Below are 27,873 nucleotides of genomic sequence, written 5' to 3'. Positions count from 1 at the left end.
GAGGCAGAAGAGTTGAGAATTGTAATTTTAGCTTTCTAATGAACAGACAAAAAAGTCTTCTGGAACACAAGTTGTAAAGAGTCATTCTTTATTGCTTGCGGAGAGCAGTTTACACAGACATGTATCAGAGTGACAGTGGAAAAGACGCACTTCCACGTTCCTTGATATTTAAAGGTTCATTCCCTGTCCGTCAGAGGAAATTACGACCACCAATGAAACCATAATATGAGTCACACAACCAAGTCTTATGTTCTTGTTCCAACTATTAATTAAATGTATCAGCAGGTGCAGACTTATGTATTCACCCTCATCCTGTATTCGGCCTTGAGGAGAAAACAGCAGTATTTCAAGATAATTGACTGGGAACCTAGTTTGTGCTTCCACTGGGAGTATTTGGGCCTTCCAATCTTGAGACTATGGCAAGATATATTTTACCATCACACTGGTTGTTGCCTCTTGGTTGTCTGACATGTGGAAAAAGAACCAAGTTGCTATATGTTTCTGTCTCGATTTAGCCCTGTAAGCGGCTGGAGCTCTCATCATATGCTGAGTGTTAATTCCTGTCAACTGGTATTTGGACGGATCTGAATGTAGAAATCTGAGTGAGATTTATTTGCAAAAAAAACAGCCACATTTTCTTTCGTGCACATGGTTTCATTTCACTTTGAATGTCCTTCTAGTGAGTTCCAGATTGCTTAGACTCAACAGTGTTGAAAGAGATGACTTAAGCCTGGCAGGTTTGTACATGAGATGATTACAGTCAGATCAAACTGCACTTCACTCCTGTCATTTACATGTGTGATCTGACTGCTTTGCTTTGGAATGATGTGAAGAGAAAGCATCACAATTCTCAGCCCACCAGACAAATCGTTCTGTCAAATTTCAGTTTAACAACATAAGTGAATTTCCATTTCCTCTCAATGTGGACCGAAGTCGTTTCTCCACATCTGTCCGCCAAAGACAGACCACCAATGTTTTCACCTGGAGCTGGAAATAGTTGATACAGTGAGTTAGCAAGAAGTATGTAAACGGGGATTATTCATTCAGCCTAAAATACACTGAAGCATCTGCTGCTAAAATAACATCAGGTCACTGGGAGAGACGGTATCCATGAGCTGCTTCTTCCTCACCACAGGTCAGTAGAGATGAGATATTTCTCATACTGGGTTCATCACACACTCAGCAACCCTGCAGAACCAGGCAGATTGCTGTTATGCTGGCATAAGCCACTATTAGAAACTCTGCAGGCTCTCATATTGCACAATGTTGTTATATTGTCATGTTTTTTTAATGGATTTTGACACATTTTAAAGCTCACTGCTTCTTTGTCAAACCGATTTGTGACAAGACATTCATTCATCAGCACAGCGCCAGTGAAAATGACTAATGACCTTCTAATTGCATCAGATTAAGGACTCATTTTTGTTCTTGTCTTGTTGGACCTTAATGCTGCGTTCGACACCTTTGACCATGACATCCTATTAGACTAGATCAGATTGTTATTAAAGGTACCGCTCTAAACTGGTTTAAGTCCTTTTCATCAGATCGATCACAAAAGCCAATCTGCTTGTTACTCGAGAACTAAATGGCTACAATGCACTGTGCACTCTACCTGGAACCTTGAATGAATTACAAGTAAACACAAAAAGCTATTTGCAGCATATTAAATTCATTGGATTTATACTTTAATAATTACAAAAAAAACTCAAGGCCGACCAGCGTGCAGCAGCCCATATTGATATGATTTCTGAATATGGAGTGCTCTCTTTCTCCCCCGCCCAGAGCAGTGGGTAGAAGGGCTGACTCTTCAGGTCGCTTGGCTGGTCCATATACCATTGTCCGACCAAATTATTATTGGTCGGACAATATTTCAACTTAAATAAATATGTCCACACCTTATAAATATCAACTACAACTAAATATGTCAACTGTGGATGTGTTCCTGCCTGTCTAGTGACGCCACCTTAATCGACCATGTCAGTGAGACGCTTAAATATGAGCTGATCTTCCATTCATAGGTGATGCATGCCTGTTCACTCGTCCTTTTCTCTGTGTGGACCTGAACCGAAGCCCCAGATCTCAGTGACTTGATGCTGATTTCTTATGAAACGTCGCCATCTACTGACGTAAGAATTATATGCAGAGGCCAGTTGGATCGCACGTCACCAATCGTTTGCTAATATAGTGGCTGGAGGCTGTCTTTTTGTTAAAACATCATGATCTGGCTCAGTGTTTGTGTTTACCTCAGACACTAACTGATCCCATCATTTTGACTGTGAGCTCACTGTCTCAGGGCAGATCGCTAGTGTTTGAGCTGACTGCTTTTTTAGTCGGCCATTTCAGACTGTTGACTGATACCTAAGAGAAGAAACTCTTTAACACCTAATATGTATGTCTCAGTATATGTCATCATGCACACATTCAATGGGCAACATGTTTACTGTATAAGTGGAAAATAATCCGTTCATACCTGCTTTGTAACATACTTGGGCGGATGTACGTATTAGTGTATTTGTCAACAATTAAAACACCTGTTGGTAGGTGAACGCTGCTGTTGGTGAGATTATAATTGTTTTTGATTTTGCAACAGCTGTATAAATGTTTGGTCTGGTCCTTGTTTGAAGGACATGACGTTAACCCGTTTTCTGCCTAATAAAGCCAAATGAAAAGCACGGCAGGTCTTAGTGAGTACTGAGATATTTGCAGTCCTATGACCATGAACTCAAAAATAACAATGAATAAGTTAAGAACAACAACATATAAGAATACTGTATGTAAATGATGAAGTTCATTTAAAGTAGGGAAGCTTAAACAATTAAATGAAGGGAAAAGACCATCTAATTAGTAGTGTGTAGTGACATGGTTTCACATTAGACAGTAGATTAAAGATTACAATGCACATCTTGCAATGTGGCAAATCCTCACCATAAATCAAGTCCAAGGAAATGTGAATATGAAATATGTTGACTACATGAAACATAACTTTTAAATAAACATAGTTATTTTCTGTTAATTTAATTCTAAATTGATTAATTTTATAGTATTCATTCATTCAGTTTTCATTTTCATTTTTTTCACCGTATTGAACCATGTCAGACATTACAAACATCAATATAGAAGGTGAAAGCATTATATTCCAACAAGAATCACAATGAGAACCCATAAAAAATATGAATCAATTAAACAAAAACATATCTTGCCTTTACCATGCATTCTTCGGTGCAGACTTGTAATATGTGATGATTTTTGCTTTTATATTCAATTTAATTTATTTAGTACAGCCCCAAATCACAAATACCAAATTTGCCTCAGAGAGCTTTACAATCTGTACACATATGACATCCTCTGTCCCGGGACCTCACATCGGACCAGGAAAAACTCCCCCCAAAAAACCTTTAACAGGGAGAAAAAGGAAGAAACCTTAGAGAGAGCCACAGAGGAGATCATCAGGATGGACAGCAGTACAATGTTATATTCATATAATGAGAGTAGGCATCAGGAAAAATAATAATATGTACCTTTAGATTTGGGACTTTTGGTTTAACAAAGCCAATACATTTCCGATATTATACAGACTCCAGGATTAGTCAAAAATATAATCGATTGACATTTAACGATAATTTTAATAATAATAATACGGTTGCTGTCCTAAACGAGGCATATTACTGTATAAACGTAGTGTGTTTTAATGTCAAACATTACGAATTAATACAAGTTCAAATCAAAGTTTATAAATAGAAATTTTACTTTAAATAACAATGTTTTCATGTTGATCATATAATGGGTCAAACCACGTGGCGCACCGCATACGGTTCACGTTCACAGGTCAACGTCGTAATGACGTCACCGGCATGACGCCCACAGAGACGCAATAAACCCTTTAACCGTACCCGGAGCGCTCCGCTATTCGGGATTCACTTTGCACATTGAGCTCTTTTGAACTGTCCGGGTTTGCGTTGCGCACAGCCGCCTCCGTGAGGTAACCCGGTGTGCGTTTGGAGTGCACCCTGGAGGAGCAGAACACGGGTCTACCTGACGGGACTGTGCGCTCCTGTGGCGGGACACGAACTGGAGAGACATGGGAGCCGTTCTAGGAGCCTTTTCCCTCGCGAGCTGGGTGAGTTCTCACAGCGCCAACGTTATTCATCACAACCCCTGTCTTCCATTGACGGAGACCCCGGCGGCGTCATGAAAGTGTTCAGCAACAGGTGACGCACCGCACGCGCCAAACTCCACTCAGATGCCGTTTTAATCCGCGGTGTGCATTGTAGCTCAGAGGCGACGCCGCTTCTGTGCTACAATGCACACCGCGTAATGTATTACTTGAGCTCGCGACTGTGATTTATTGGTGACTTCTTCTCAAAGCTTGGACCTCCCCGCAACATGTTCCAGTTATTGAATCGTTTAATTTCGTTTTTAAATGGCAGATATGAAATATTCCCGTTTAGTGCTTCATTCTGCACTTAACCTGATTCGCTTTGCGACTCTTTTCCCCCCGAAGATGTCTGAACATACTCGATGCCAACATTAAAACGCGTGTCTGTTTCCACGAAGCGAAACTTAACCTCTATGCTCCGTAAAAGCGTCTGTTGTGAAGTGTAACAGAACAGGAAGCCCGCGGCAAAGCATGGGGTTATTCATAACACACACGGACATCTGATTAATTGGATTAACTCTGCTATGTTTCCTTGTTGCACGAGCGCAACGAGCGCCATATTCAGAAATGTTGCCCATCATGTGGAGTCCCACGGTGATGACAGAGAGGAGGGAGACCACGTCCTGTATGCTCTGCATCCTCTCAATTATTCTATCCATGTCGGCTATTTATTCATTAAACTATGTAATATAAGATCAAATAACCCTTTATTCGTCCCACAGCGTGGTGCAAACAAACAAGACATAAGTAAAAAACTAAAACAAGGTAAACAGGTTTAATACATAAGTAATCACAAAGTAAAGTGACAAAAAAAGTTATTGAACAAAGAAAGTTATAAAAAGCACAAACGTATCAGGAAAAATATCTCAAATATTGTTGTCCAATAATTTGATATGATTGGGTTTATGGGGATTTTAAAACCCGAAAGAAGAAACATATTCTCACAGGAGCTGTGATGAGGAAATGTTTAGGGTTTTCCTTGACTATTAAATGAATAGTATAATATAATATAAATCCTGTCTGTGCTTTTCAGTAGAGGACTGTCAAATCTGCGAAGCTCAAGCAAAGTAAACACACCACGTCTCAGTGATTGTACTCCTATAAACTCATTTCCTCGGCCGGGCGGGTCATGTGCTGCCTGCATGTTATCTGGCATCGCCTCGGCCCAGTCTGCGGTTGTAATAAGCTGACCTTGTCTGGCTGGCACGGGTATTAAGTTGTTGACAATCCTCCCGGGCCTCCTTTATCTCTTGACTCCGCTCAGTTGTTGGTGTGGGAGAGAGAAACTGAAGAGGTTCATTGTTACTGAACACAGTGGCTGTTTGAGGGCTGTGCCTGTTTATAGAAGAGAGTCATTCGGGACATTATTAGTGCTCAGAGCAGTCGTTCTCAACCTTTCTTCAGTGGTTTACCTCATGGGAAATATTTCTTCATCCAAATACCTTCTAACCAGCGTAAAGCATTTTTGGTTGAAAAAAAGATGCAATACATGGTGCCATCAGTGTCTGATTTAATATAGAATAAATAAATAAAATTCAGTTTCTGAACTTCCTCTCTTCCCATTTTAGCATATTTTTTAATTTATTATTTCTGGGTTTTTTTTATGCTTATTGCTCATGAGTTACACCCAAAATGTTTTCTACTAAAATATGACTATTTTCTATTTTACCTTTAGGTGCCTTCATGTACCCCAATTTGAGAACCACTGCTCTAAAGGGTCGACTCAGATGAACCCTTCTGTTTTACGCCACACACGCTTTTCTATACAGTTTAGGGACCTTTTCCAAGATCACAATCAGCATTCATTGCAATATTAAGGTTCTCTCTTGTGTTGTTGGCAGATTAGTTCAAGGGTTGAAAGGCAGCGAGACTAAACGTCGGATTGATGCGATCCTTTAGTTCAGGCACAGACCAGAAGTCAGTGATCATCAGATGGTCCTGCCTCTCGGCAGATGACTCTCAGATGATGGTCTCTTCTCTCATGTTGAATCTGATTCACCACACTGACAAGCGGAGAGAAGCCATCCGCCTCCGTCTCTCACTCCTTCACAGGGCAATGACCTTGGTTCACTGTAAATGATTGGACATTCCCGATAAAGAACAGCACCAACACTTGAGTTTACAACCAACAGAAAGCTACTTTTCCGGAAGTAAACAAAAATAAGTTGAATTAGAAATTCAAATAGCCGGCTCTGCTCCTCGAGGAGGAGCTGAAGGAGTCAAATCTATGTTTTCGATGTCCCCTCCCTTTACAGGTGGATGCTGAAACGTTTGCTTGTGTCTGTCCCCAGGTGCCGTGCCTGTGCAGCAGTGCGACCTGTCTGATGTGCAGCTGCTGCCCCAGCTCCAGGAACTCCACGGTGACCAGGGTCATCTACGCCTCCATCTTGCTGCTGGGGACCGTCGTTGCCTGCATCATGCTGTCGCCGGGTGTGGATGAGCAGCTGAAAAGGGTAGGAGTGGACTGTGGAGAGAAAGAAAATGCATACATGGAACAGTAACGCTCAAACAGATTGGGATGTAATCATACAAGTGATATCACACAGTGGTTGATGGCAGCAAACACTATATGCACTGGTTTAGTGTCGCTGTCCACTGGGATTCAAGGATCAGCTGATTAGATGGTGGTCAAAGGGCTTGTGACTGCACAAAACATATTCTTTGGTTTACTGTATGTAAACAAATAGTCTTTATTGAGGAGCAACACCAGAAATGTTAAAATAGCTCACTATTGTTATTGTCATAAACTGTTATTCAAAATAAGTTATTTTGAAGTCGCTAGTCTCTGTGGTTATAAGTTAGTGTTATAACTCAGTAACAGGGACGTGTGGTCACCTGCCTTTGTAAAAAACAAATAATTGATACAATACAATGAATATTAATATTTCTCTACTGATCTGTGCTATAAATTGAATGGTGATTTAAGCTTCTCTATTGGGTTCATATATCACCGCACGTCACTGATCAATACACATATTCACTGATCAATACACATATTCACTGATCAATAAGTTTGGGTTATAACTTATAACCCAAACTTATTTAGTAGTGTTCTCACTTATAACACTAATTTATAACAACACAGCAGCAGGGAGGGGGGCGGGGCCATGGCTTCTCAGCTGAACAATATTCTCAGTGATAATCTTTCATTGATTATCTCTTATCTTGTGATCAAACTCCATCTGACATCACTAATGTTGCCTGCTGCTCACAAACACAGTGATGTTCTGCTCGTTGGTCACATGTTGTGATGAACTGCTGCTGTTTCCTCTTTTATTGAGTTTGAGACGACCAGAGTTCTCAGCACCTACTGGAGTCAAATGTAGGCCCCCCTTGTGTGTGTGTGTGTGTGTGTGTGTGTGTGTGTGCGTGTGTGTGTGCGTGTGTGTGACAGAGTAAAGCACAAAGAGACAAAAGGAAGAGGTTTGAGACGAGGAAGTCTCACTCCGTAATTTCTAAAGTACCGATAGCAGAACCGTTAACTCCGGACCGCATCAATGCTCCGGGTGTTTACTTGTCCTATCAATTCCCGTTTAGAACCGGGTATCAGGGGGCATTCCTACTTGTATCCTAAGTTGAGTATATCGTGAGGTGAAGTGCCAATTGCACTAAAACCCTTTTCCTAATGAATTCACACAGAGCCACACACTGACTGGCGGTGCTTATTTGGTTAGATGTGTAAATTCAGGTTCATTACAGACTTGAATTAGATCAGTTAGAGGGTTCACAATGTTTTTTTAAATATTAGTTTACTTGCCCGCCACTATTTAGCACCACATGGAGTTCAGCGCCTGCTCATCTGAGCCCATCGTTTCTAAATGCTCTAATGTGATCTGCTGCAGATCCCGGGCTTCTGTGAAGACGGGGCTGGCTCTTCTATCCCCGGCCTGCAGGCCGACGTCGACTGTCAAATGTTCGTGGGCTACAAGGCAGTGTACCGCATCTGCTTTGGCATGAGTATGTGGTTCCTGGGGTTCGCCCTTCTTATGATTAACATCAAGAACAGCAGAGACCCCCGAGCCACCATCCACAATGGGTAAGCACTGCAGTAACACACAGTGCCCTCCAACACTGGTGTGTCTCTTTTCCTGCTTCTGTTTGAACAACTTTCAACCTCAAGATTTACACTGGAGATGTTTCATGAAACAGAGTCAAACACATGGACAAAAAAGAGAAAAATAACTGTCTTTCTCTGTCTTCTGCGCATGTGCACCGTAACACAAGGTCAGAGGGGGTAAGAAGTTTTACAACATGTCGTTCGGCAGATGGCCTTTGTCCTGCACACACCCTTCAAGTCCTTAGAGTCTTCTGCTCCCTTTTATTTCCGTTTTTCAGCTTTACAGTACAATACTCGTCTATTGATCCGGCCTCCGTACCCATCTAGGTCAGGGGTGTCAAACTCATTTTAGTTAAGGGGCCACTGCGATCAAAATGCTGCCCATTTTGATCTCAAGTGGGCCGGACCAGTAAAATCATAGCATAATAACACATACATAATGACAATATTTCTCTATGTTTAAATCATTGTTGAAGGTTTTTGGATGATGAACCCTATTTTAAGGTCTTTCTACAATAAACTAGAAGCAGAAAGACCAAACATTCAAACATCAGCCCACTGTTCACCTGCCTGGGCTTTCCTCTGCAGATTCCCTTGCAGTTGGGCAATATGTTTAGTAATGTCAGTGATGCAATCGATTGTGACTGTGGCTCAATGGTTATTATGGCCGTCTTATAATCAGAGGATCAATGGTTTGAGTCCCAACTTGTGTAGTTTTTATTTTATTTTCTTAAATTTTAACAATTATCCCACGGGCCGGACTGGACCCCCTGGCGGGCCGGATCCGGCCCGCGGGCCGTATGTTTGACACCCCTGATCTAGGTCCTCAATCAATATTGATCCGCCGAGTTTAGGTCTGCTCAGCAACATGTGGCCCTTGCATGTGCCTTTGAGGGGCCATTTTTAGGGTCTAGCTGGGAGACTATAGGCTGTATGGGACATGTGGTGTAGCGGTAAGACTGGTTGCTTGGAATGCCTGTTAAGTTTAAGCACCCTATGAACCCAACGGCTATTGTCTGACAACGATTTAGCTCTTTATTGGATTAAAATTAAAAGCTTGTTAACTGTCTAATTGTGAAACAACCCGGTCGTACACTTCCAACTCCAGACTCTCATCTCAAGCTCATCGGACCGTAAAAGATGAGCAGCACACGGAAGAGGAAGTCTGGGCCCAGATATCTGCTGACGACAGTGAATCCCCAGATACACAGCCCATTGATCCCAGAGGCAATGACACACAATAATGCTAGCTAGCTTTACATCACAGCTGTTGCCTTTTCCTGCATACTGGTTATTAAACAGTCCAGTACACAGTAGCCACATCGTTCCTCTGCCAATCAGCAGCTCCAGTTGTTTGTCACACATTTAAACCTTGGAGCTTGTTATTCTATTGTTGAAAGTGTTGTACTTAGATGACATGTTTTAGCCATTGTTTGACTCTGAGTGTTACGTGATAGATGTGCTTTTGATACAACTCTAAAATCTATGTTTATGCACATGTTATTGTGTAATTTGTTTTTAGATTTTGGTTCTTTAAGTGTGCTGCCTTGATGGCCATTACAGCCGGTGCCTTTTACATTCCAGATGGGCCTTTTACCTACAGTAAGAACTTCATATTTTAAGGTTTTGGCATCTCAGATCTTGACATCCAACGCACACAGAGTTGTGACACTGCACGACAGCCGAGTAATCGAATGAACTGTGTGTGTCTGTCGTCGCAGCGTGGTTCGTCGTGGGCTCCGGTGGAGCTTTCTGTTTCATTCTGATCCAGCTGGTGCTGCTGGTGGACTTCGCCCACTCCTGGAACGAGTCCTGGGTGGACAAGATGGAGACTGGCAACTCCCGGTGCTGGTATGCAGGTCAGTGGCTCAAGCTGTGGCACAAACATGTGCAGCTTTCAACTGTGTTTTGAGAATGTACTTTAAAATTCCCAAATGAAGCATGCAGACTAAAATGTGTGGATTTTTTAATGTGGTGTTGATGGACATGACACTTCAAGGAGGCAAAACACAGTGGAAAACTGCTCACAGCTGACAGAAACATGTAATGTCTGGGTGCTGGGAGTGAAGACTTAAAATAATAAATATATTGTTTACTTATATACTTCATTATGAACGTTTTAAGCTATTTTTGTTTCAGATATTTACCTTTTCTGCCTTTGGTTTCCAGCTTTGCTGGTGGTCACAATCCTCAACTACATCCTGTCATTTATTGCTGTCGTGCTGTTCTTCGTCTTCTACACCAAGCCTGATGGATGCTTCATCAACAAGTTCTTCATCAGCTTCAACATGTTGTTCTGCATCGTGATCTCTGTTATCTCCGTGCTGCATAAAGTACAGGTACAGTACTTCAGTGTCAATCATTCAGGCAGGCGTGAGCTTTCGTTCGATGCAACAGTGCAACAATGTGCCGGGCTTTTGAGATACATGAAATGGATAAACAGCAGTGTATGCTGTGGGGCGTGGCTACCTTGTGATTGACAGGTTGCTACCACGGCAACATCCGCTCTGGGAGCTGTCCGTGTTTTTGTCTTAGAACTTTTATAGCATTAGCGCACACGTAGCATATGTACGCTAATACATTTTCGTGACGACCAAAATGCCAAACTTGAGGTTTCAAAATCGTAGTCCACAAACCAATGGGTGACGTCAAATACCATCAGGAGCATTACAACCAGATTTTTTCACAGATTATCCATCTCATGCACTACTGTCAGGATATAGTGACCGTTTTACAAATATAACTTTTTGCTCCAAGTTACAAACTGCAGCTTTAAAGTGCACAGAGCCATCCAGCACAGAAGTTGAACCAGGTTCAACTTTTACTGTAACGTAATGAGACATCATCTGGCAAGGCTGCAGTGGCCAGACGCATTCATCGCTGCCATGACTTTGCAAAAGACTTTAAAAGGTTGCGACCGTGATAATAGAGTTGTAACATCTTGTCTGTTTTGCTATCTGATTGCATTTAAACTGGTGAACAGCTGGAATGACTGCTCCTTGTCTCAGCGTCACACCAAAGCCGCCCCCTGTTGCATTCCTCTGCTAAGACTAAAGGGCGATGTTTGTTGTACAGATTGTAAAGCCCTTTGATGCAAATTTGTGACTTTTGATTTTGGTCAACTAAAACTAATATAAGTTCGGGGAGACACCACCATCGTCAGCCGGATAACAAACAAGCCGGAGAATTCATATCGCGAGGAAATTAACGATCTTGCAGAGCGGTGGCCGGGTCGTTAAAAACAAGGAACTGATTTTAGAAAGAAGGAGGCGAGGTCACACACCCTTAAGCCTAATTTATGGTTCTCCGTCAGGTCGACCCCTACGCCGTAGCCTGACGTCCACCTCCAAAAAATCCTAACTACGCGTTGCGTTGACGCGGACCGCAAGCGCTGTGATTGGTCCGCTCAGAACGTACTTTCCGGCAGTTGCTTTTTCCCAGCCTCGACCAGTTTAGTGGTCGTACAGACCACCTCCGGAGAACTTCGAATGCACAACGACGGCGTCACGTCGACGGCGTAGGTACGCCATAAACCATAAACTAGGCTTTATCTACATTAATGGAGCTGAGGTGTTGCAAGCGGACAGTTTATGGTTCCTGGGAATCAGCATCAAAGCAACCTGATGTGGTCGTCACACATCTCCACAAGAAAGCTTACAAACAGCTGTATTTCTTAAGGAAATTTAAGAAAACAAAATGCCCTGCCAAGTTCATCTGACTTGGTGAGGTGCCTGAGCAGAGCCAAATGGATATTAAAAGGTAATAACCGCCCCAGCCAGCAGCGATACAGAGGTATCAGCTGCTTTGTCACCAGACTACAGAGCAGCTTCTTTCCTCAGGCTGTAACTTCCTCCACACACATAAATAGATGACATGGAACTCTCTGTTACGCTGGTTTTACACATTATCATACCAGAGCCTTCTGCACTACCCTCATTCCCACCAAACCAAAGTCTCTACAGGTATATAACGATTTGTATATAAGTAACTGTATTTATAGTTTATTTTTATTCTAAGGTATATATTTGTATTTATGTTCTGTGAGCACTGAACCTATTCCCAAACCTTGATCAAATATGTCCACTCACTGACCGTTTCCATACTTTCAGCCTTATTTTACATTCTTTATCAGTGAGTAGAGTTTGCTCAGTTATCATGGAGTATTTCACATTATATATTTATGGGTTTCTGATTATTTTATTTGTGTTTGTCCACAGGAGTCTCAGGCGCGTTCAGGTCTTCTACAGTCCTCCATCATCACCCTGTACACCATGTATCTGACCTGGTCTGCCATGACCAATGAGCCTGGTGAGGATGTGTGCTGGTTGCCGGAAATGTTGCTGTAAACAATCATGCACATATGAATTAGCAGAAATAACAGCCTTCCATTAGCTCCATACAAGAAACCGGACATATATCTATCTGTCCATGGCTTTGTTTTTATGCATTGTTGCAGTCATTTTAAAGAAATAGCATCCTTTTAATGCCAGATGACTATGAGCTATAGCTTCAGTTAATTATTCTTTAGGGTGTTCTTTTCAAAATGCATGATGTGTGTTGTACTTGCGGCAGCGCAACATGCTGTAGTTAATTGATTCCTCCATAGACCAAAAGCATTACATTTGATTTGGAATGGTTCAAGTATCTTTTTCAAGCTACTTTCATGGATCTCATGTCTTGCTCACACGTGACTGAGACCACGGAAGCTAGGGCACGGCATAACCTGTGGAGTCTAACATTACATTTTCTATGAGGTAAAGCCTAAATTGTAACTAGATTCTGAAGTTATACTTCAATTGAGCCAAACAATATTAGTCACGGTCACCCACTCTCACGACCGCTGCAGTAGTACTGAAAGTTGAGTTAAAGGAGCTCGACAGTCACAGAACATGTCACGTAGTTTGGTTTCTTAGACCGAGAAAGAGAGCTGCAAGCCGCAAGGATCTCTTTCTACCAGGCGGCAACTTTTGGGTCTGAAGAGTGAAGCCAATGTGGAAGTTCCTTAAACCTGCATTCTCGCTAATGTCCAGCAGGGGGCAACTCCTCTGGTTGGATTGAAGTCTAATAGAAAATGAGTTCTCTCTTGATTTATTCCCACAGTAAACATTTTCAATGTGAGTTTATGGTCTCAATATCTAGTTTCAAGGCTTCTTCAATCCAGCATCATGTTCACTTTTAAAAAATTGTCTAATTTGGTGCCCCTTAAATGGTTAAATCTGTTCTTTTTAAAAAAAAGACTGCCCCCCCCTTACAATTTGTAGCAGCCCCTTCATCCAGTCACTTCATCCTTGCGCCTTGCTTGGGTAAAAAAGTGTTTTGTCTCAATACTCAGTAATATTAATATTCTATCAGAATCAGCATCTCTCACCATTTCTAGCTGTGTATTCAAACATTGTGCTTGTGTTTTCTCCTCTTCCCCTCAGACCGAGAATGTAACCCCAGCCTACTGAGCATCTTCCATCAGATTGCGGCCCCCACAGCGGCCCCCCTGGAGATGGAGAACCAGACAGCCGTGCTGATCATCGGCACAGAGGATCCGGTCCTGACATCCCCGTACCTGCAGTGGTGGGACGCCCAGAGCATCGTGGGGCTCGCGATATTTGTCCTGTGCATCCTGTACTCAAGGTGAGACGACAAACAATGTGACTGTGGGAAACTGTTTGTCACAAGACTTACTCTTCACAGCTCAGCACTCCTGGAGGTTTGATTACATCACATGCAAAACCTCTTCACTGTCATAAACAAATACAATTATGTTATAAACACTTATTCATCATCTATTAACGTAGACACATTTCTTCTCTTTTTCAAAACTAATGAAGTAAACTGAATTTGTCCACTTGAACTTTGCTTGTGTGGCTAAAGAAAGATTTGAATCAACCAACTACCTATCAGTATGATAAATATATGTATCGGCACTTCAGGGCCATCAGTATCCATGTATCTCTTTATTCCTCCCTCAGCATTCGCTCGTCCAGCACCAGCCAGGTGAACAAGCTGACCATGGCCTCCAAAGACTCGACCATCCTGGCTGAGGCCGGCAGCAGCCCGGACCTCTCAGAGGAGTCCACGGGACCCCGGCGGGTGGAGGACAACGAGCGAGACATGGTCCAGTACAGCTACTCCTTCTTCCACTTCATGCTCTTCCTGGCCTCACTTTACATTATGATGACGCTCACCAACTGGTACAGGTCAGTCCTCCCAACACAGCCTTATATATCCAAGAGAAGTACCAAGTAAGACAGTGTGTCTGCACTGTAATGCAGACTGGTGTGTTAGTTTGCCAGATTCCAACCTGAAAGACACATATTAAATTGTTAACCAGTAATTATCTAAAACTATTGTAGCTGCTGCCATGGTAAACATTTGAAATCAGAATGTTTTTTTTGTGTTTGCTTTGCTAGGGGGTCATAGTCATTTTACACATATTTAACCACAACTAATAATTGTCCAAAGCATCTTTTTAAACCTGCTCCATACGGAATTCAGAGCAGATCTATTGACTAATGCACGTCTATCAACGTGACGGCGGCGACAGCGCTGACAGAGCTAACCGTGTTTACCAGAGTTTATCAGCTGTAAGAGCCGTGTGGGAGTAACATGCAATAAGAACACGCAGAAAGAGACTTCATTCTCTGCTCAGGTGGACATTATTGCTGTATATCTTTACATAGCAAATAGTTGTTTGCTGCAATATTAATGCTTTGAACATCGTGGTGAATAGGGCTGGCCCCTCTTAGTTGATTAGACTACTAAATTAGTGGTTAAGTCATTGTTCTATGCTTTCTCATGCTGAGTAAATCATTTCCAAATAACACAATATTTAAAGTTGTGCTTTTGAAACTCTCCTCACAGCAACATTATGAGCATTATGAGTGGAAGACTGAGAGACCTTTTGTTGTGTTCTGCTCCTGACAGCCCCGATGCCGACTACACCGTCACCAGCAAGTGGCCAGCGGTGTGGGTGAAGATCTCCTCCTGCTGGGTGTGCTTGGCCCTGTACACCTGGACCCTGGTGGCACCGGTGATCCTCACCGACCGGGACTTCAGCTGATCCACCAACCTACCCTGTCCTCCACAAACCAGAAACTCTGACCATATTGCCTACATCTTACTCTCAAAATGAACTCGCATTTTATACATGTGACAGACTTTAGTTTCATTATTTCAGTTTAACAATTGGGTTGGTTTAGAGGTGCCATACCAGCTGTTTTCAGTTCGGGGTTTCTGTCATGAAAACATCCCATTTGATTGTGTACACTTGTAATGTGAACTGAATAATAATGTGAATTGTAAATCAATTACAAATATATTCACTCGATATACAAATGTATTACAGTAGTAATAATGAGGGTTTGTAAAGTAAGCCTATGTAGTTTAATGCTATGCCTTCCAATGCCTTATAGTCTGTAAAATGTTTCAGATATGTATAATATATATAATATATTAGGAGTAATATGACACACATGATTGGAGAAGTACACATTCCTGCAATTTGACTCAAAGTCTTGACAAATATTTATGGTCCAAGATATTCAAGGTAAAGGTGAGATGTGATAGTTTCAGGTTTTAAAATATATCTGCACTGGACACACACACAATCTAATATGATATGAGCGATGATATTATTATTCTCTGTGCATCATTGTATGACTCCAAATAGTATGTAATAGTTTTTATGTGTATTATTATTTTACTTGCAGAGATATTATGTTATCTTTTTTAAACTCTAAGAATGAAGTTTTTTAAGAAATGTCTGGTAATGCTTATTGAATGGTTAAATATGTTTAAGAATATGAATCAAACTATGTGATACAAACGCTGACCAAATGCCAAAGTGATTTTCTGTCGTCAGTATTTGCTTCTGCAGTTTCTGTTTAGATTTTCAGTTATTGTTTGCTTTGACTCTCTGTGCTAAACTCAAGACCAATAAATGAGCTGGTGCAACATGCCTCGTGTTTATCAGAGTGTCATTGTATAAGTCAAACAATTATATGTAGTCGTTGTTTCATGTTTAAAAAGATCATTTGGTAATGATCCCTTCAAACAATAACTCAATGCAGTGTTTCCACATATTCACAGTGTACAAACTACAGTGATAAAGAGATTTTAAATTCACAAAGGCTTTAGTTATTCAATTAATTAATTATTAAATTCCACCACAATTTACAAAAACATGCACTAGAGAGCTGCAGCTGATGTATTTCTGTAGACTAACCAGGAAGTTGGCGTCGCACTGATTCCCTCAAACAGACAATGGGATTTGTCTTAGATTTTGGATTATTGCTGAAAATTAAATCTGTGACAAACGAACATTTATGATACTGACATGTTTTGTTCAGCAACATAATCTTCACAGATGAACGTCACTTTATGATTTTTTTAAGCTTGAATGCAATCGGCAGAAGTATAAAGACTATGAAACATCTCCACGGTCTTGTAGGAAGCACCTTTTTATTAAGATGCATACGTTAAAATCTCTACGGCTCGTCAACCACAGACTTTATTTCAAGCATCGAAACAAAAACACATTCAAATATCCTCGACTTCGAGACTCGTTTTCGTGTTCAGGGATTAGCATCTGAAAATTCTCCAATGATAATTGGTTTTACTACGTCCCTATTTGATTCAGTCTATGCTTGGTGCTAAAGCTATGAAATAAATGAATAGAAGTATACAGTAGTATGAAACAGAAAACAAGTGCAAGTATCTCACATTTGTATTCACGTACAGAAGCTTCTTGAGTAAATGTTACATTCCACTGATGAACTATCAGTTTATCATTATTATTATTATTATTATTATCAGCATGTCCTCTGTGTAAATCCTTACAATAACATGCTATGTGTTTGGTCAGAGGGAAACAACAGTGCATAAATAAGTGATCACAGTATTTTGTACAGTCTTTTATACATTTTTCACATTGAATCCCATTCGTGTGAAGTATGAGGATATTCATTCTCCATTCTCACACTGTGTGCGAGAAAAAAGTCACAACGTGTTGAATGAAATGTGTCACAGAGGACATGAGAACTTATATGCATAGAGGTGAGATATTAAACTTTGACAATTTCCTACAACAATTGTATTTAAGAAAATTTGACACAAAGCATAATGCCCAGTGAGTTACTATTGTGACCTCAAGTCTTTTAGTCAGCTCAACACATGTGAAGTTTACCGACAAGCTGGCTCACAAGTTAACATAAAGGAGATTACAGTGTCCAGTAATACATTAATAATGAGTGAATATTTACGATGGAGCCGTTTTATCACATAAAATGCCAAATTACATTTTTATTTCCAGGCAACTTCAAAGGAAATTGTTAGATTTGTAACTGTTTGTAACCCCAAAAGTGTCCCTAAAATAAAATACAATATGTGAAAATAGACACTGCAAAATTACACACATATATTATATATATACATATAGTATACACCTTAGATTTGTAATAATTACAGTGAAAGTACAACAATAAGTACTTTTTCATCATTACCGTGGGAATGAACTGGACCTTGGACTCAGCAGACTTTGCCGGCGTTTCAAGGATGGTTTTCCGTTACTGAAAGAGTCAGACAGCCATTTGGAGTCTGTAAATCCAAAGGACCAATAACCTTCAAGGGAAGTTTTTGAAGTTTGATTTAAAAGAATTATGGACACAAAAATGCAAACAACTACTCCTGTTTCAATAATGAAAATGTGCTTTATGTTTATGTTGTATTTCTCTGATGTCCTACCTTTCATTTTGTTTAAATAACATAAAGGTACTACAGTTTCTGATACTTGGTGCTATGGAAACAGGTAATTTAAATGTAGGTTTACAACAGACGCAGAGCCACTGCATGCTGCCCATCAGGAGGTGGACAGTAACGACTGGGCCAGATGTCTTTATTAATGTCCAAACTCTGGTTTATCTCCACTGATCTACAGATTGAACCACCGTAGCATGAAATACAAGAGTTTCCATGTGAGGACCTCAGCAGCCGCCCCTCAGACGCAGGCTGTGGGCAGCAGGCAGCGTGAAGAGCCGCTCCTCCGGCTCCATCTGTGCGCTGTGGACCACCAGGCACCTGAACTCAGAGCCCCGGTCGTCCTCTTTGGGGGTGAGTTTGAGAAAACTGAACATGGAGTAGAGGCCGTTGATGTTCAGGCTCGGGGGAGTGTTGAAGACGCCGGAGAGAACCTTCTCTCCGTCTTTAGTCCAAGTCACTTCCACGTCCTCGGGGCAGAAGTCTCTGATGCACAGGTGCAGCGTACACTCCTCATTCGCCAGAGGACACGGCGGCTCGCAGTCGATGAACATCACATCAGGAGCAGTTCCTGTTCAACAAGCATGAAACTAAGTTGTCACATTCGATGTATAGTGCCTTGCAAAGGTATTCACATCCCCTTGGAGTTTTTGTTTGGTTGGATTATAACCTGGATAAAAAAAATATTTTTATTGGGATATTATGTAATTGACCTACACAAAAAATAAATAAAAAAGTGAAAAGTGTTGGGTGTATGTATTTGACTCCTTGGTTATGAAGCCCCTCAATAAGATCTGGAGCCACCAATTACCTTCAGAAGTCACATATTTAGTTCAATAAAGTCCAACTGTGTGCAATCCAAGTGTCACATGATCTAATGGAGCACCATAAAATCCATTATTACAATCCACAACAAACCTGCAAAGAGGACCAAACCTCACGGACCAGACAAGCAGGACATTAACCAGAGAGGCAACAAAGTGATAGAGGGGCCAGAAAAAAAGACATTGCTTCAAGAAAATAATAAATAAGACAAAACGTGTTGTCCTATCTTTTCCTTTCCACATTTGGCGCGGCTACCTTGAGTGTTGATGTGGTACAGGACGTCTTTGTATCCCGGAGCAGGGAAGCTGGAGTGGTAAACCCGGCAGGTGTAGACGGCCCGCTCGTCCTCTCTGGCCATGTGCAGATGAATCTCACTCCACACGCTGTAGAGGGGGCTGTGGTCGGAGAAAGGTCCGAAGTGCGTGCTGGTGCGGACCGGCTCCCCGTCGCTCCTGGACCACTCCAGGTCGATGTGCCGGGGGTAGAAGTTCTCCACCCGGCAGCAGAGGACCAGCAGCCACTCCACCTTGGGGATCTGTGGGATGCTGGAGATCTGGAGGAAAGACGGCTCCACTGGAAGTGTGTGAGTGCGTGCGTGTGTGTGTGTGGGGGGGGGGGGGAGAGAGAGGAGAGACAGAGACAGTTGTGTTAAATCATAAAAGAGTCCTTCACTGGAGGAGATTATAACAATACAGAACATACCGCCATGTGTTCCATTGGCAGAAAAATATCACAAAGCATTTCTGGTTGGTCTTCCCAGAGATAACTAGTGTAATATAAAGATAATGGATCTGGTAAAGTTACAGACTTGTCTTTCAATTTCTAATATAATCTCATTTGGGTGGTCGTCCTGAAACCTCAAGGTCGCTGGTTCAATCCCTGGTCTCCCCATAGTTTGCATGTTGAAGTGTCCTTGAGCAAGACACTGAACCCCCAGTTGCCCACTGCTCCTTAATTACTCAGGATGAGTTAAAATGCACTACCACAATACTGACAAGGACAAAAACATACTGAATATGTTGATATTGACAGAGATTAGACAGAAAGATGTCAAGTTTGTTGTGAGGGTTGTGCCAGAGGAAGGCCGTAGGGTCATTAAAATCAAGAGGGTTCGGTGGGAAATCTGGGCTAATGGTAAACTAGATAAAAGGTCAAGAGGTCACCAAAATACAATAGGATTCCTCCCTGTGGGACGGCAAATATCCACAGCAAATGTATGGAACTCTGGCACAAAGTTTGCAAAATCCCTCACAGTGGAGCTAAGTGTTAATCTAAGGGAAGGTTTGACCTGATGAACGCACTACAAAAGGTCAGGGGGTCAAATATGACACATATTATGCAACAGTTCAACATCAAGTGATCTCTCCTGAACATAATAGGGTGATGTGAGTACAGTATGCTCCTGGCGCTACAGTCTCCCACCTTTTACCCGGACGGTTGTCTTTCTGCTGAAGCTCTTGCCCCTGCACAGCACCACACACTGGTACTCGGTCCGGTCTTCGTCCACGGTCAGACACACAGTCAGGACCGATGTGTGGCGTGTGCCGTCCGACTGGACACAAGCCCGTTCGCTCAGTTCCTCACCGGCCAACAGAGAAACACATTCGGACTGGAACACCGGGTCGGCGCCGCTTCTTAATTTAAACCACTTCACCTTGACCTCCCGCTGTCTGGCTCCTCGGACGATGCATTTGAGGGCGGTCGGCACCTCAGCATATGCGATGCCGGGCTGGATGATTTCAGAAACACTTGGTGGAGCTGTGGAGGGAGATATAAATGTAAATGTTGTTGTTTTCTTCATTCAGATTTTTTCTTCATAATAATTATGATTCAAACAAATATCTATACAAATATTATGACAAATTCAAGGCTTTCACTTCATTTGTCCTAATATAAAAGAACAAGAAAAAATAAAATAAAAATAGTGGATTGAAGTACCACTTGATGGCCACCGGTAGCACTACAGGGCAGCATTTTGTATTGTAGTCCTTGTTTTTTTGAGTATCTTCACAACTGGTGGAAAAAGGAATGTTTCACTCTGGTTGAAAATGTAAAGTTTGTGTCAACTCTAAATCCCCCACACTGCATCTCTGTTGGGTGTGATCCGGTTAGAAGACAAAAACAAGATTTGAAGTAAATTAGCAATATTACACCTCTACTTGTTCTGGAACAATTAGTACTATCCATAACTGGGACGGGGGGAGATTGCAGCCCTCCACCAAGGCAATGCCCTACCTCCACTGTTTATCATCCACGTCAATAGGATGTGCACCAAACATGTAATGAGTTCTTCCTTGGTTTGTACTAAGCACAATAAATTCACCCAGGAGACCACTTGTCGTGTCTTATAACCAATGTTGACTTGCTGTATGTTATTTACTTTTTTTGCGTAACTTACGTAGCATCCTTAAACTTAACCAAGTACACTAGAAACTAAGACAACCAATTTTGAATGTATGCATGTAACAAGCGAAACCTGACTAGAGGGTTGCGTAAAGCATTAAGTTGTATTATATGAGTTGGGAGTGAGAATGTATCATAACAGAGGTCATAACAGTGGAAAATATTGAATTTGATGAAATTGCCGCATTCTCAAGAATTCAGATTAAGATCTTTCAGCAGACAACCTGTCGTGCTGAACAAGTATACAGTGAATATGTGATCTGCATCCCATTTACATCACATCTGCTCACTTCAAACAACTACTGTTAGTTAGTCTCACTGTAAGTATTAAAAAAATAGTTTCAATAAAACAAAATGCACTTTGTTCACATTACAGACGTACCCTGACAAAAATAGGTGTAGAGAAGTAGAGCGCCTCCAATGACAGAAGTGACCAGCAGCAGACTGATGACACTGGTGACAGCTATCAGTGTGACAGCACTGTAAAGGGGCTGTGACGGAGCTGCAGGGGGAATGGATTCGAGAGAGCCAGATTACATAGGAATTACGTAATTCCTTATGGATAATGACTTTAATTCAGAGTGTAGTGGATGACAGACAGAATGGAAACCCACCCTGAACCGTCAGCGTAACAGATCTGTTGTACGGCCAGCTGAAGGTCTGGTGCTCCACTTGGCAGATGATGCGCATCTCTCCATCCTTCACGGCCGAGGAGTGCAGCGTGATGCCACTGCGGATACTGTAGGTGCCATCGGGATTGCGAGTGGACATTTCGGTGCAGACGCGGGAGAGGAGGCTGGCGCCCGCGTGGACGGCTTGGGAGCCATTTTGAACGTGCCATGTCACCGCCAGTTTCTCTGGATAGAAGCCTGCGATTTCACACTGTATCAACTTCTCCTCCCCCTCCGTCACCGCCGCCGTTTCCGGGAGCGACACCGAAGGCCGAGCTGAGGAAGAGGTTAAAAAACAAGACGTTAAAGGCTGCATGTTTTTTGGTAGCGTGTCACACCTCGATTCCTCATAGCTCTTATGCGAGTCAACCGGAAGTCCCTTCATTCCTCAGAGACCATTTGTGATCTCTGCTGTCTTTGCCTCAACTTCGTTGAAAATTGTTGACTTTTGCGGCACACTTTGTATACATTGTTTTGCACTGTGACACAGGAAGTGCTAACTTCGTAGGGAATTAGCAAATAAATGAGTGATTGATGAATGCAATACAGCTCTATTTTAAAAAAGTATTACCCAAATTAAAGATTTGACAGCATAGTTATCCAGCTTTGTGATATATTTTGTTAACCACCACTATGCAATGCACTGTATTTGTTACACAACTATCACGCTACCACTGCTAGCTAAATATGCCATCAAACTTTCCACACTAGACTCGTCAAGGCTGGGCAGCGAAAAACAGACTAAATGAACTCTCTCCCATATCTGTGGTGTATTAGGACACAAAACAAAAATGTGTATGAGGTTCCTTTGTTTGATCCATCATTCTCACAGCGCAGAACACTTCTGCTGCACTGCTCTTAATGACATGACACAGCAGCTAGCTACTAGCTTCCCTGGTAGACATAACTGTAACGAAGCAAATCAGCTAAAGAGCCAGAGGTTTGGTGGAGACCAACACAGAGCTAAAAGAGGAGTGGGCTTTTAGAAACACAACGATGTACAAGCAACGGTTTGCTTGTATGTTTGCCTTCACAACTTCATACAGTGATAATTGTCAATATTGTGTTTCACATTGTCCTGTACACGAAATATGAAGCCACAGCCAACAAGTAGTTAGTTTAGCTTAGCATAAAGACTAGCAATGGGGGAACTTTGAAAGCGTCAAAGGATTTGCTGTGTTTTGACCGAGCCAGACTAACTGATTCCCCCTGTTGCTAGTGTATGTGCTAAGCTAAGCTAACGAGTTTGATAACTGTAGCTTCATGTTAACCGTAAAGACGTGAGTGTGACATCAATTTTCTCATAACTTTCTTTGCAAAATAAATTAAGCCAATTTCCCTATGTGAACTACTCCTTTCATTCATTGATTTGTAAAAAAAGAAAGAAAATGTAATCTTATATGCAACTACAATGATTGCCAGGGTTCTTAAACATTAGGAGGAGAAGTGGCAGCCTTGTGCTATTGAAAAGAGTATGACTTTTGTCTAACCTTTCTCAGTGATAAATAAGATAATTTCTCGATGATATCTAATTTTTATTTTCCTGGCTGATTAGGAAAAATTCTAACCAAACCTCTGACAGTGTTTCCAAATCACTAAGTTGAGCTGGATATGAGACACAGATGAGAAGCGGTAGAAACAGACAGGGGAATACCCAGCACTTCCAGCAAGGTGGTCTCCGTGTAGACCACAGGTGTGATGATTCTGCAGGTGTACAGCCCTCCATCCGCCACGGTCACGTTACGAAGCTGCAGAGACGCATCGCCCTCTAGCAACTGCATTCTGTCCACCACAGAGCCATCTCTGCTCACGTGCGCCCTGCCGTCCTCAAAAGTGTACACAACGCTCTTCTCAGCATGCTTATCCACCACGTTCCACTCGATGGTCAGAGCGCTCCACTCTGCCAGCTTGGGCAGTTTGTCGAAAAGGCAGCTGAGAGTCACCTCTGCATCCACCAAGACACTGATCCTCCTGTCGGCTGAGGAACCTGAAAAAGGCAGAAGGGATTATTAAAGTAGGATGGGATCCAGAGCCTTCAGCTGTCGAGCTCCTCTACTGCTTTCACTTGCAGACACAGTCACCACATTTAAGAGCAGACTTAAGACTGTCCTCTTTGATAACGAGCATAGTTAGGACCGGCTCAGGTTCATAGTTAGAGCTGGCTCGGGTTCATAGTTATATCATATATATATATATATATATATATATATATATATATATATATATATACCAAAATAAATTGCCTGAAAGCGGAGACAAGTTTGCAAAAACAATACAATAAATTGTGCAAAAGACAAACACTGAGCTTTCCTTTACAACTTCACACTGGAACAATGAGGAAAAAGTGCATGACACGTACCTCTACAGTGCAAAACGATAACTACGACTTTAATCATCATTGTTATGCTCCGGAGGTGCTCCATGTGGATTGATGTCCTGTCGTCAGAACATAGCAAAGCGACGGAGGCAAACTTTGGCACACAGTTTCGGCCGAACGTGTTCACAGACTTCGAAGAGATTCCCTGGACTGAGCGTCGCCTGCTTGTGTCACATAGCGTGGGGCTGGGCAGGTAAACATTCACCTGGTTGCTCGCTGCTTTTTGTTCAAACGGACCTCCCCCTGGACTCTGACCTCGTGTCCATGCACCCTGCAGAAATACTGTTAGTGGGACTCATTTGCTCCCAGTAGCACATGTGAAGTTATGAGTACTGGTGAGCCAATAATCTGACGAAAAGTCACCAAGATAATTCAGTTACATTTATTGCAGGTGTTGAATACTATGAATGCATGAATTTATAGTTTTTTTTAATAGTTTCTAAACAGTTTATTTTATATAGCCCAACATCACAAATACAAATTTGCCCCAGAGGGCTTTACAATCTGTACACATAACATCCCTGTCCCGGGACCTCACATCGTAAAAACCCTTTCACAGGGAAAAAAGGGAAGAAACCTGAGGGAGAGCAACAGAGGAGGATCCCTCTCCCCGGATGGACAGAAGCAATAGATGTCATGTGACCAGAATGAAGATGCAATTCAAAATTCGCTGGACATTGTTGAGCTGTCTTGACTGACACGCCTTTTCTATGTGTCACATGGACTGGCAGACCGGGGTGGTGGTTCCCATTTTCAAAAAGGGGGGGTTCGAGATGAACTGTTTTTTTTATTAACTGGTTTTGTTCGCGTGTTGACTAACTAGGAAATAAACAATTTCATCGCTTATCCTCTCTGTCACATTATTTAAGGGTATCTTTTTGAAGACTATAAACGTAACAGTTTACTGAAACAATATATAATACTACCTGTTCGTGAGGCTGTGGTTGAGACTCCGAGGACACTTCGGGAGGCCACATTATGAAGGTGACAGGAACAATTGGGAGAGTTGGGGGGATGACGACACTACGAAGGCTCCCAGACCAAATCCGAACGCAGACATTAGTCACAGTCCACGAGAACCATTCGGCCTCCCAGAAGCCTGTCCTCATCATTTTTCACTCATTCATTTAGTGTAATTTATCAATGTATCTGTATTTAGAGACGTATTGACTATAACGTTCACTGGAACTTTGAGGTGGAGGCTGGCTGGACTGCAGTCATATATGAAGGTTAGTCCACTTTAGCCCGTCTGTTGTGGCTTCCTGAGGCTTTGACACACAAAAAAAGAGAACTTTATTTATTTATTTTTGCCCAGTGGAAAAACTTTTAAAGGGAATTCCTCTTATCTTGGAGTTTTAGGTGATATTGGGTCAATGAGAATAAAAATAAATGTAGTAGTAGGTATCAAACCTGCTACTTTGCAGTTAAACTAACACTCTACCACATGAGCCACAAATATAGATAGTAATGAAGGTCTGCATAGTTGTGTTTTTAATTAACCTTAATGTAGCCGACACATGACTATTTTTTGTTTGATAGTTATAAACAGGTAAAATAGCAATACAATGTAAAAAAAAAAAGTCTTTATTCTTGTTCTATAATTTCATAAATACAGCAAACTATAGTTTTTTGTATATATAATATGACTATCTATAAAACTTCAGAAGCTGTGATATCAAATAAGTTTTGCGGACCCAGACAATTTTTTTTTTGGTGGAAAAAGAAAAATGGCTCTTTGGATACGAAAAGGTTGCTGACCCCTAGTCCAGACCATCCGCAGAATCCTCAGACGTTTTAATAGCGTACTATACTATACTATGATATTTGTATGACATTTGAATGACATATTATACTTTGCTATTTGAGTATATTTGCATGGCAAACTTTTACTATGACACCTTTTAATGGCATTTTTATGACATTCTGATTACCTTATTTTGGCATGATATAGTATATGTGTATGACTATAATATGATAGTTTTATGACATTTTCATGACATAATATATTTGATGACCTTTTTCATATTTTATAGCATACTGTAGATGAGCTTGTATGACAGGGTACAATGACATTTGCTATCCCATATAAACAAGTATTGTTGTGTTTATGGCAACTATACAAATACACTTTTACAAAATCCATCTTTTTATTATATCGGCCTTCTAAGAGAACATTTATTACACTTTTCTTTCTCAAAATAACTTTGTTATTATAACGTCATTTCAGAAACATAATTTCCAGAGAAGCTTGTCCCTGAACACAGCACGGATCATCATCCCACCATCGACCTCTTCCTCCCTCTCAACCGGACCTCCTCCAGCTTTTTGATGACCGCTGAGGACTTCTTCGACGCGGCCGCGTAGCTCTTCAGCAGCCTTTCGAACATAGCCTCCGTGTTCGGGTGGGTGCTGAGGAAGGCCTTCTCGAGCACGTACAAGTCCACCCCCTTATCCTCCGGCAGGGCAGAGATGTAGCTCAGGCCGAAGTCGATGAGGAACAGCTCGGACTCCCTGTCCTCCAGGCCAGGTCTCAGCAGCATGTTGGAGGTGGTCAGGTCCCCGTGGACGACGTCCTCGTCGTGCATTTTGGCCAGGATCTGACCCATCCTCTCAGCCAGCCACCCCAGATCCTTGGTACAATCAGACAGCCGAGTGGAGGCGATGTGATCGCGCACCGTCGAGGAACCCGTGATTTCCTCCAAAAAAATACAGTGGTAGGCGTAGTCCACAAAGTAGACTACAGGGGCAGATATGCCTGAGGAAGAGTTGAAGGAGAGTTGTATGTTGGGCAATGAATATACAACAACCTGCATTTTCTGGTATCAAATGATGAGGATGACACTATTCTAGAGCAATAAATCTCATGAAAAGACAAAAAACAACCACGTGTTGGTGTTCCTCTAAATACTTCCTAACTCCTCCTCTCTGTCTGTGGCTCAATGGTTACCACTGAAGATGTACATCTCTAAAAACAAACAATATAGTTACTTGATTTGATTGGAATGAAGAAGTGGGCTGACTTATAATGTGATACGAAGCGACAGAGGACTGTGGCTCAATCCCAAAGTATCCCCCAAGACCTGAAACCCTGAACCCTCAAGGACTTCACCCACGACACCTGGTAAATGGCTGAGTAGAGAGGCTGCGAGGGCTTACAAATGCTATAAATGGTATCAGACCTCTGTCTTGACTCTGCTACGTCACTGTCTCTTAGCTTTTAGTGTCTTTTAACTTGTCTTGTTCTGTGTTTTCTATCTTTAACTATGTGTTTTTATGCTGCTGCCTGTCTTGGCCAGGTCTCCCTCGAAAAAGAGATTTGCAATCTCAATGGGACTCTCCTGGTTAAATAAAGGTTAAAATAAATAAATAAAAATCTGATAGATTTAGGTCCAGACCAGCTGCTGTTGAACTTGCCTGCTCTCCGGCAGCGCAGGATGGAGCGGACCTCCTGCACCGTCCTCCGGTGCGTGAGCTTCTCGTCCAGCAGCGCGTGCCTGTAGCGCTTCTTAAACCTTTCCTTCACAATAGTCGGCTTCCCCAGAAACTCCACCCGGTACACCCGAGCTTCTGCTCCTTGTTTTAAAAGCTCTGCGTTACTGAGGAAGTCTGGGACCGCCATGCTCTTTTCCTGGGCCAT

The 27,873-nt window shown here is 42.0% G+C and overlaps 2 protein-coding genes across 2 annotated transcripts; one reads left to right on the top strand and one right to left on the bottom strand.

Annotated features, from left to right (window-relative positions):
• Positions 1-4,078: 4,078 nt before the first annotated feature.
• serinc3 (serine incorporator 3) lies at positions 4,079-15,267 on the top strand (the record flags this gene model as incomplete). Its single annotated transcript, XM_079218999.1, has 10 exons — positions 4,079-4,117; positions 6,448-6,609; positions 7,999-8,192; positions 9,736-9,815; positions 9,935-10,072; positions 10,383-10,552; positions 12,431-12,521; positions 13,637-13,838; positions 14,177-14,404; positions 15,132-15,267. The coding sequence occupies 10 exons, from the start codon at positions 4,079-4,081 to the stop codon at positions 15,265-15,267; spliced, it is 1,440 nt and encodes a 479-aa protein (XP_079075125.1).
• Positions 15,268-26,402: 11,135 nt separating this feature from the next.
• tp53rk (TP53 regulating kinase) lies at positions 26,403-27,873 on the bottom strand (the record flags this gene model as incomplete). The annotated part of the gene is made up of 2 exons (XM_079218626.1): positions 26,403-26,991; positions 27,651-27,873. The coding sequence occupies 2 exons, from the start codon at positions 27,871-27,873 to the stop codon at positions 26,510-26,512; spliced, it is 705 nt and encodes a 234-aa protein (XP_079074752.1). The 3' UTR covers positions 26,403-26,509.

The sequence above is a fragment of the Taurulus bubalis genome (genome assembly GCF_910589615.1).
Source record: "Taurulus bubalis genome assembly, chromosome: 5".
NCBI lineage: Eukaryota > Metazoa > Chordata > Actinopteri > Perciformes > Cottidae > Taurulus > Taurulus bubalis.
The sequence above is the reverse complement of the archived record's forward strand: the minus strand, read 5'-3'. Positions and strand labels throughout refer to the sequence as shown.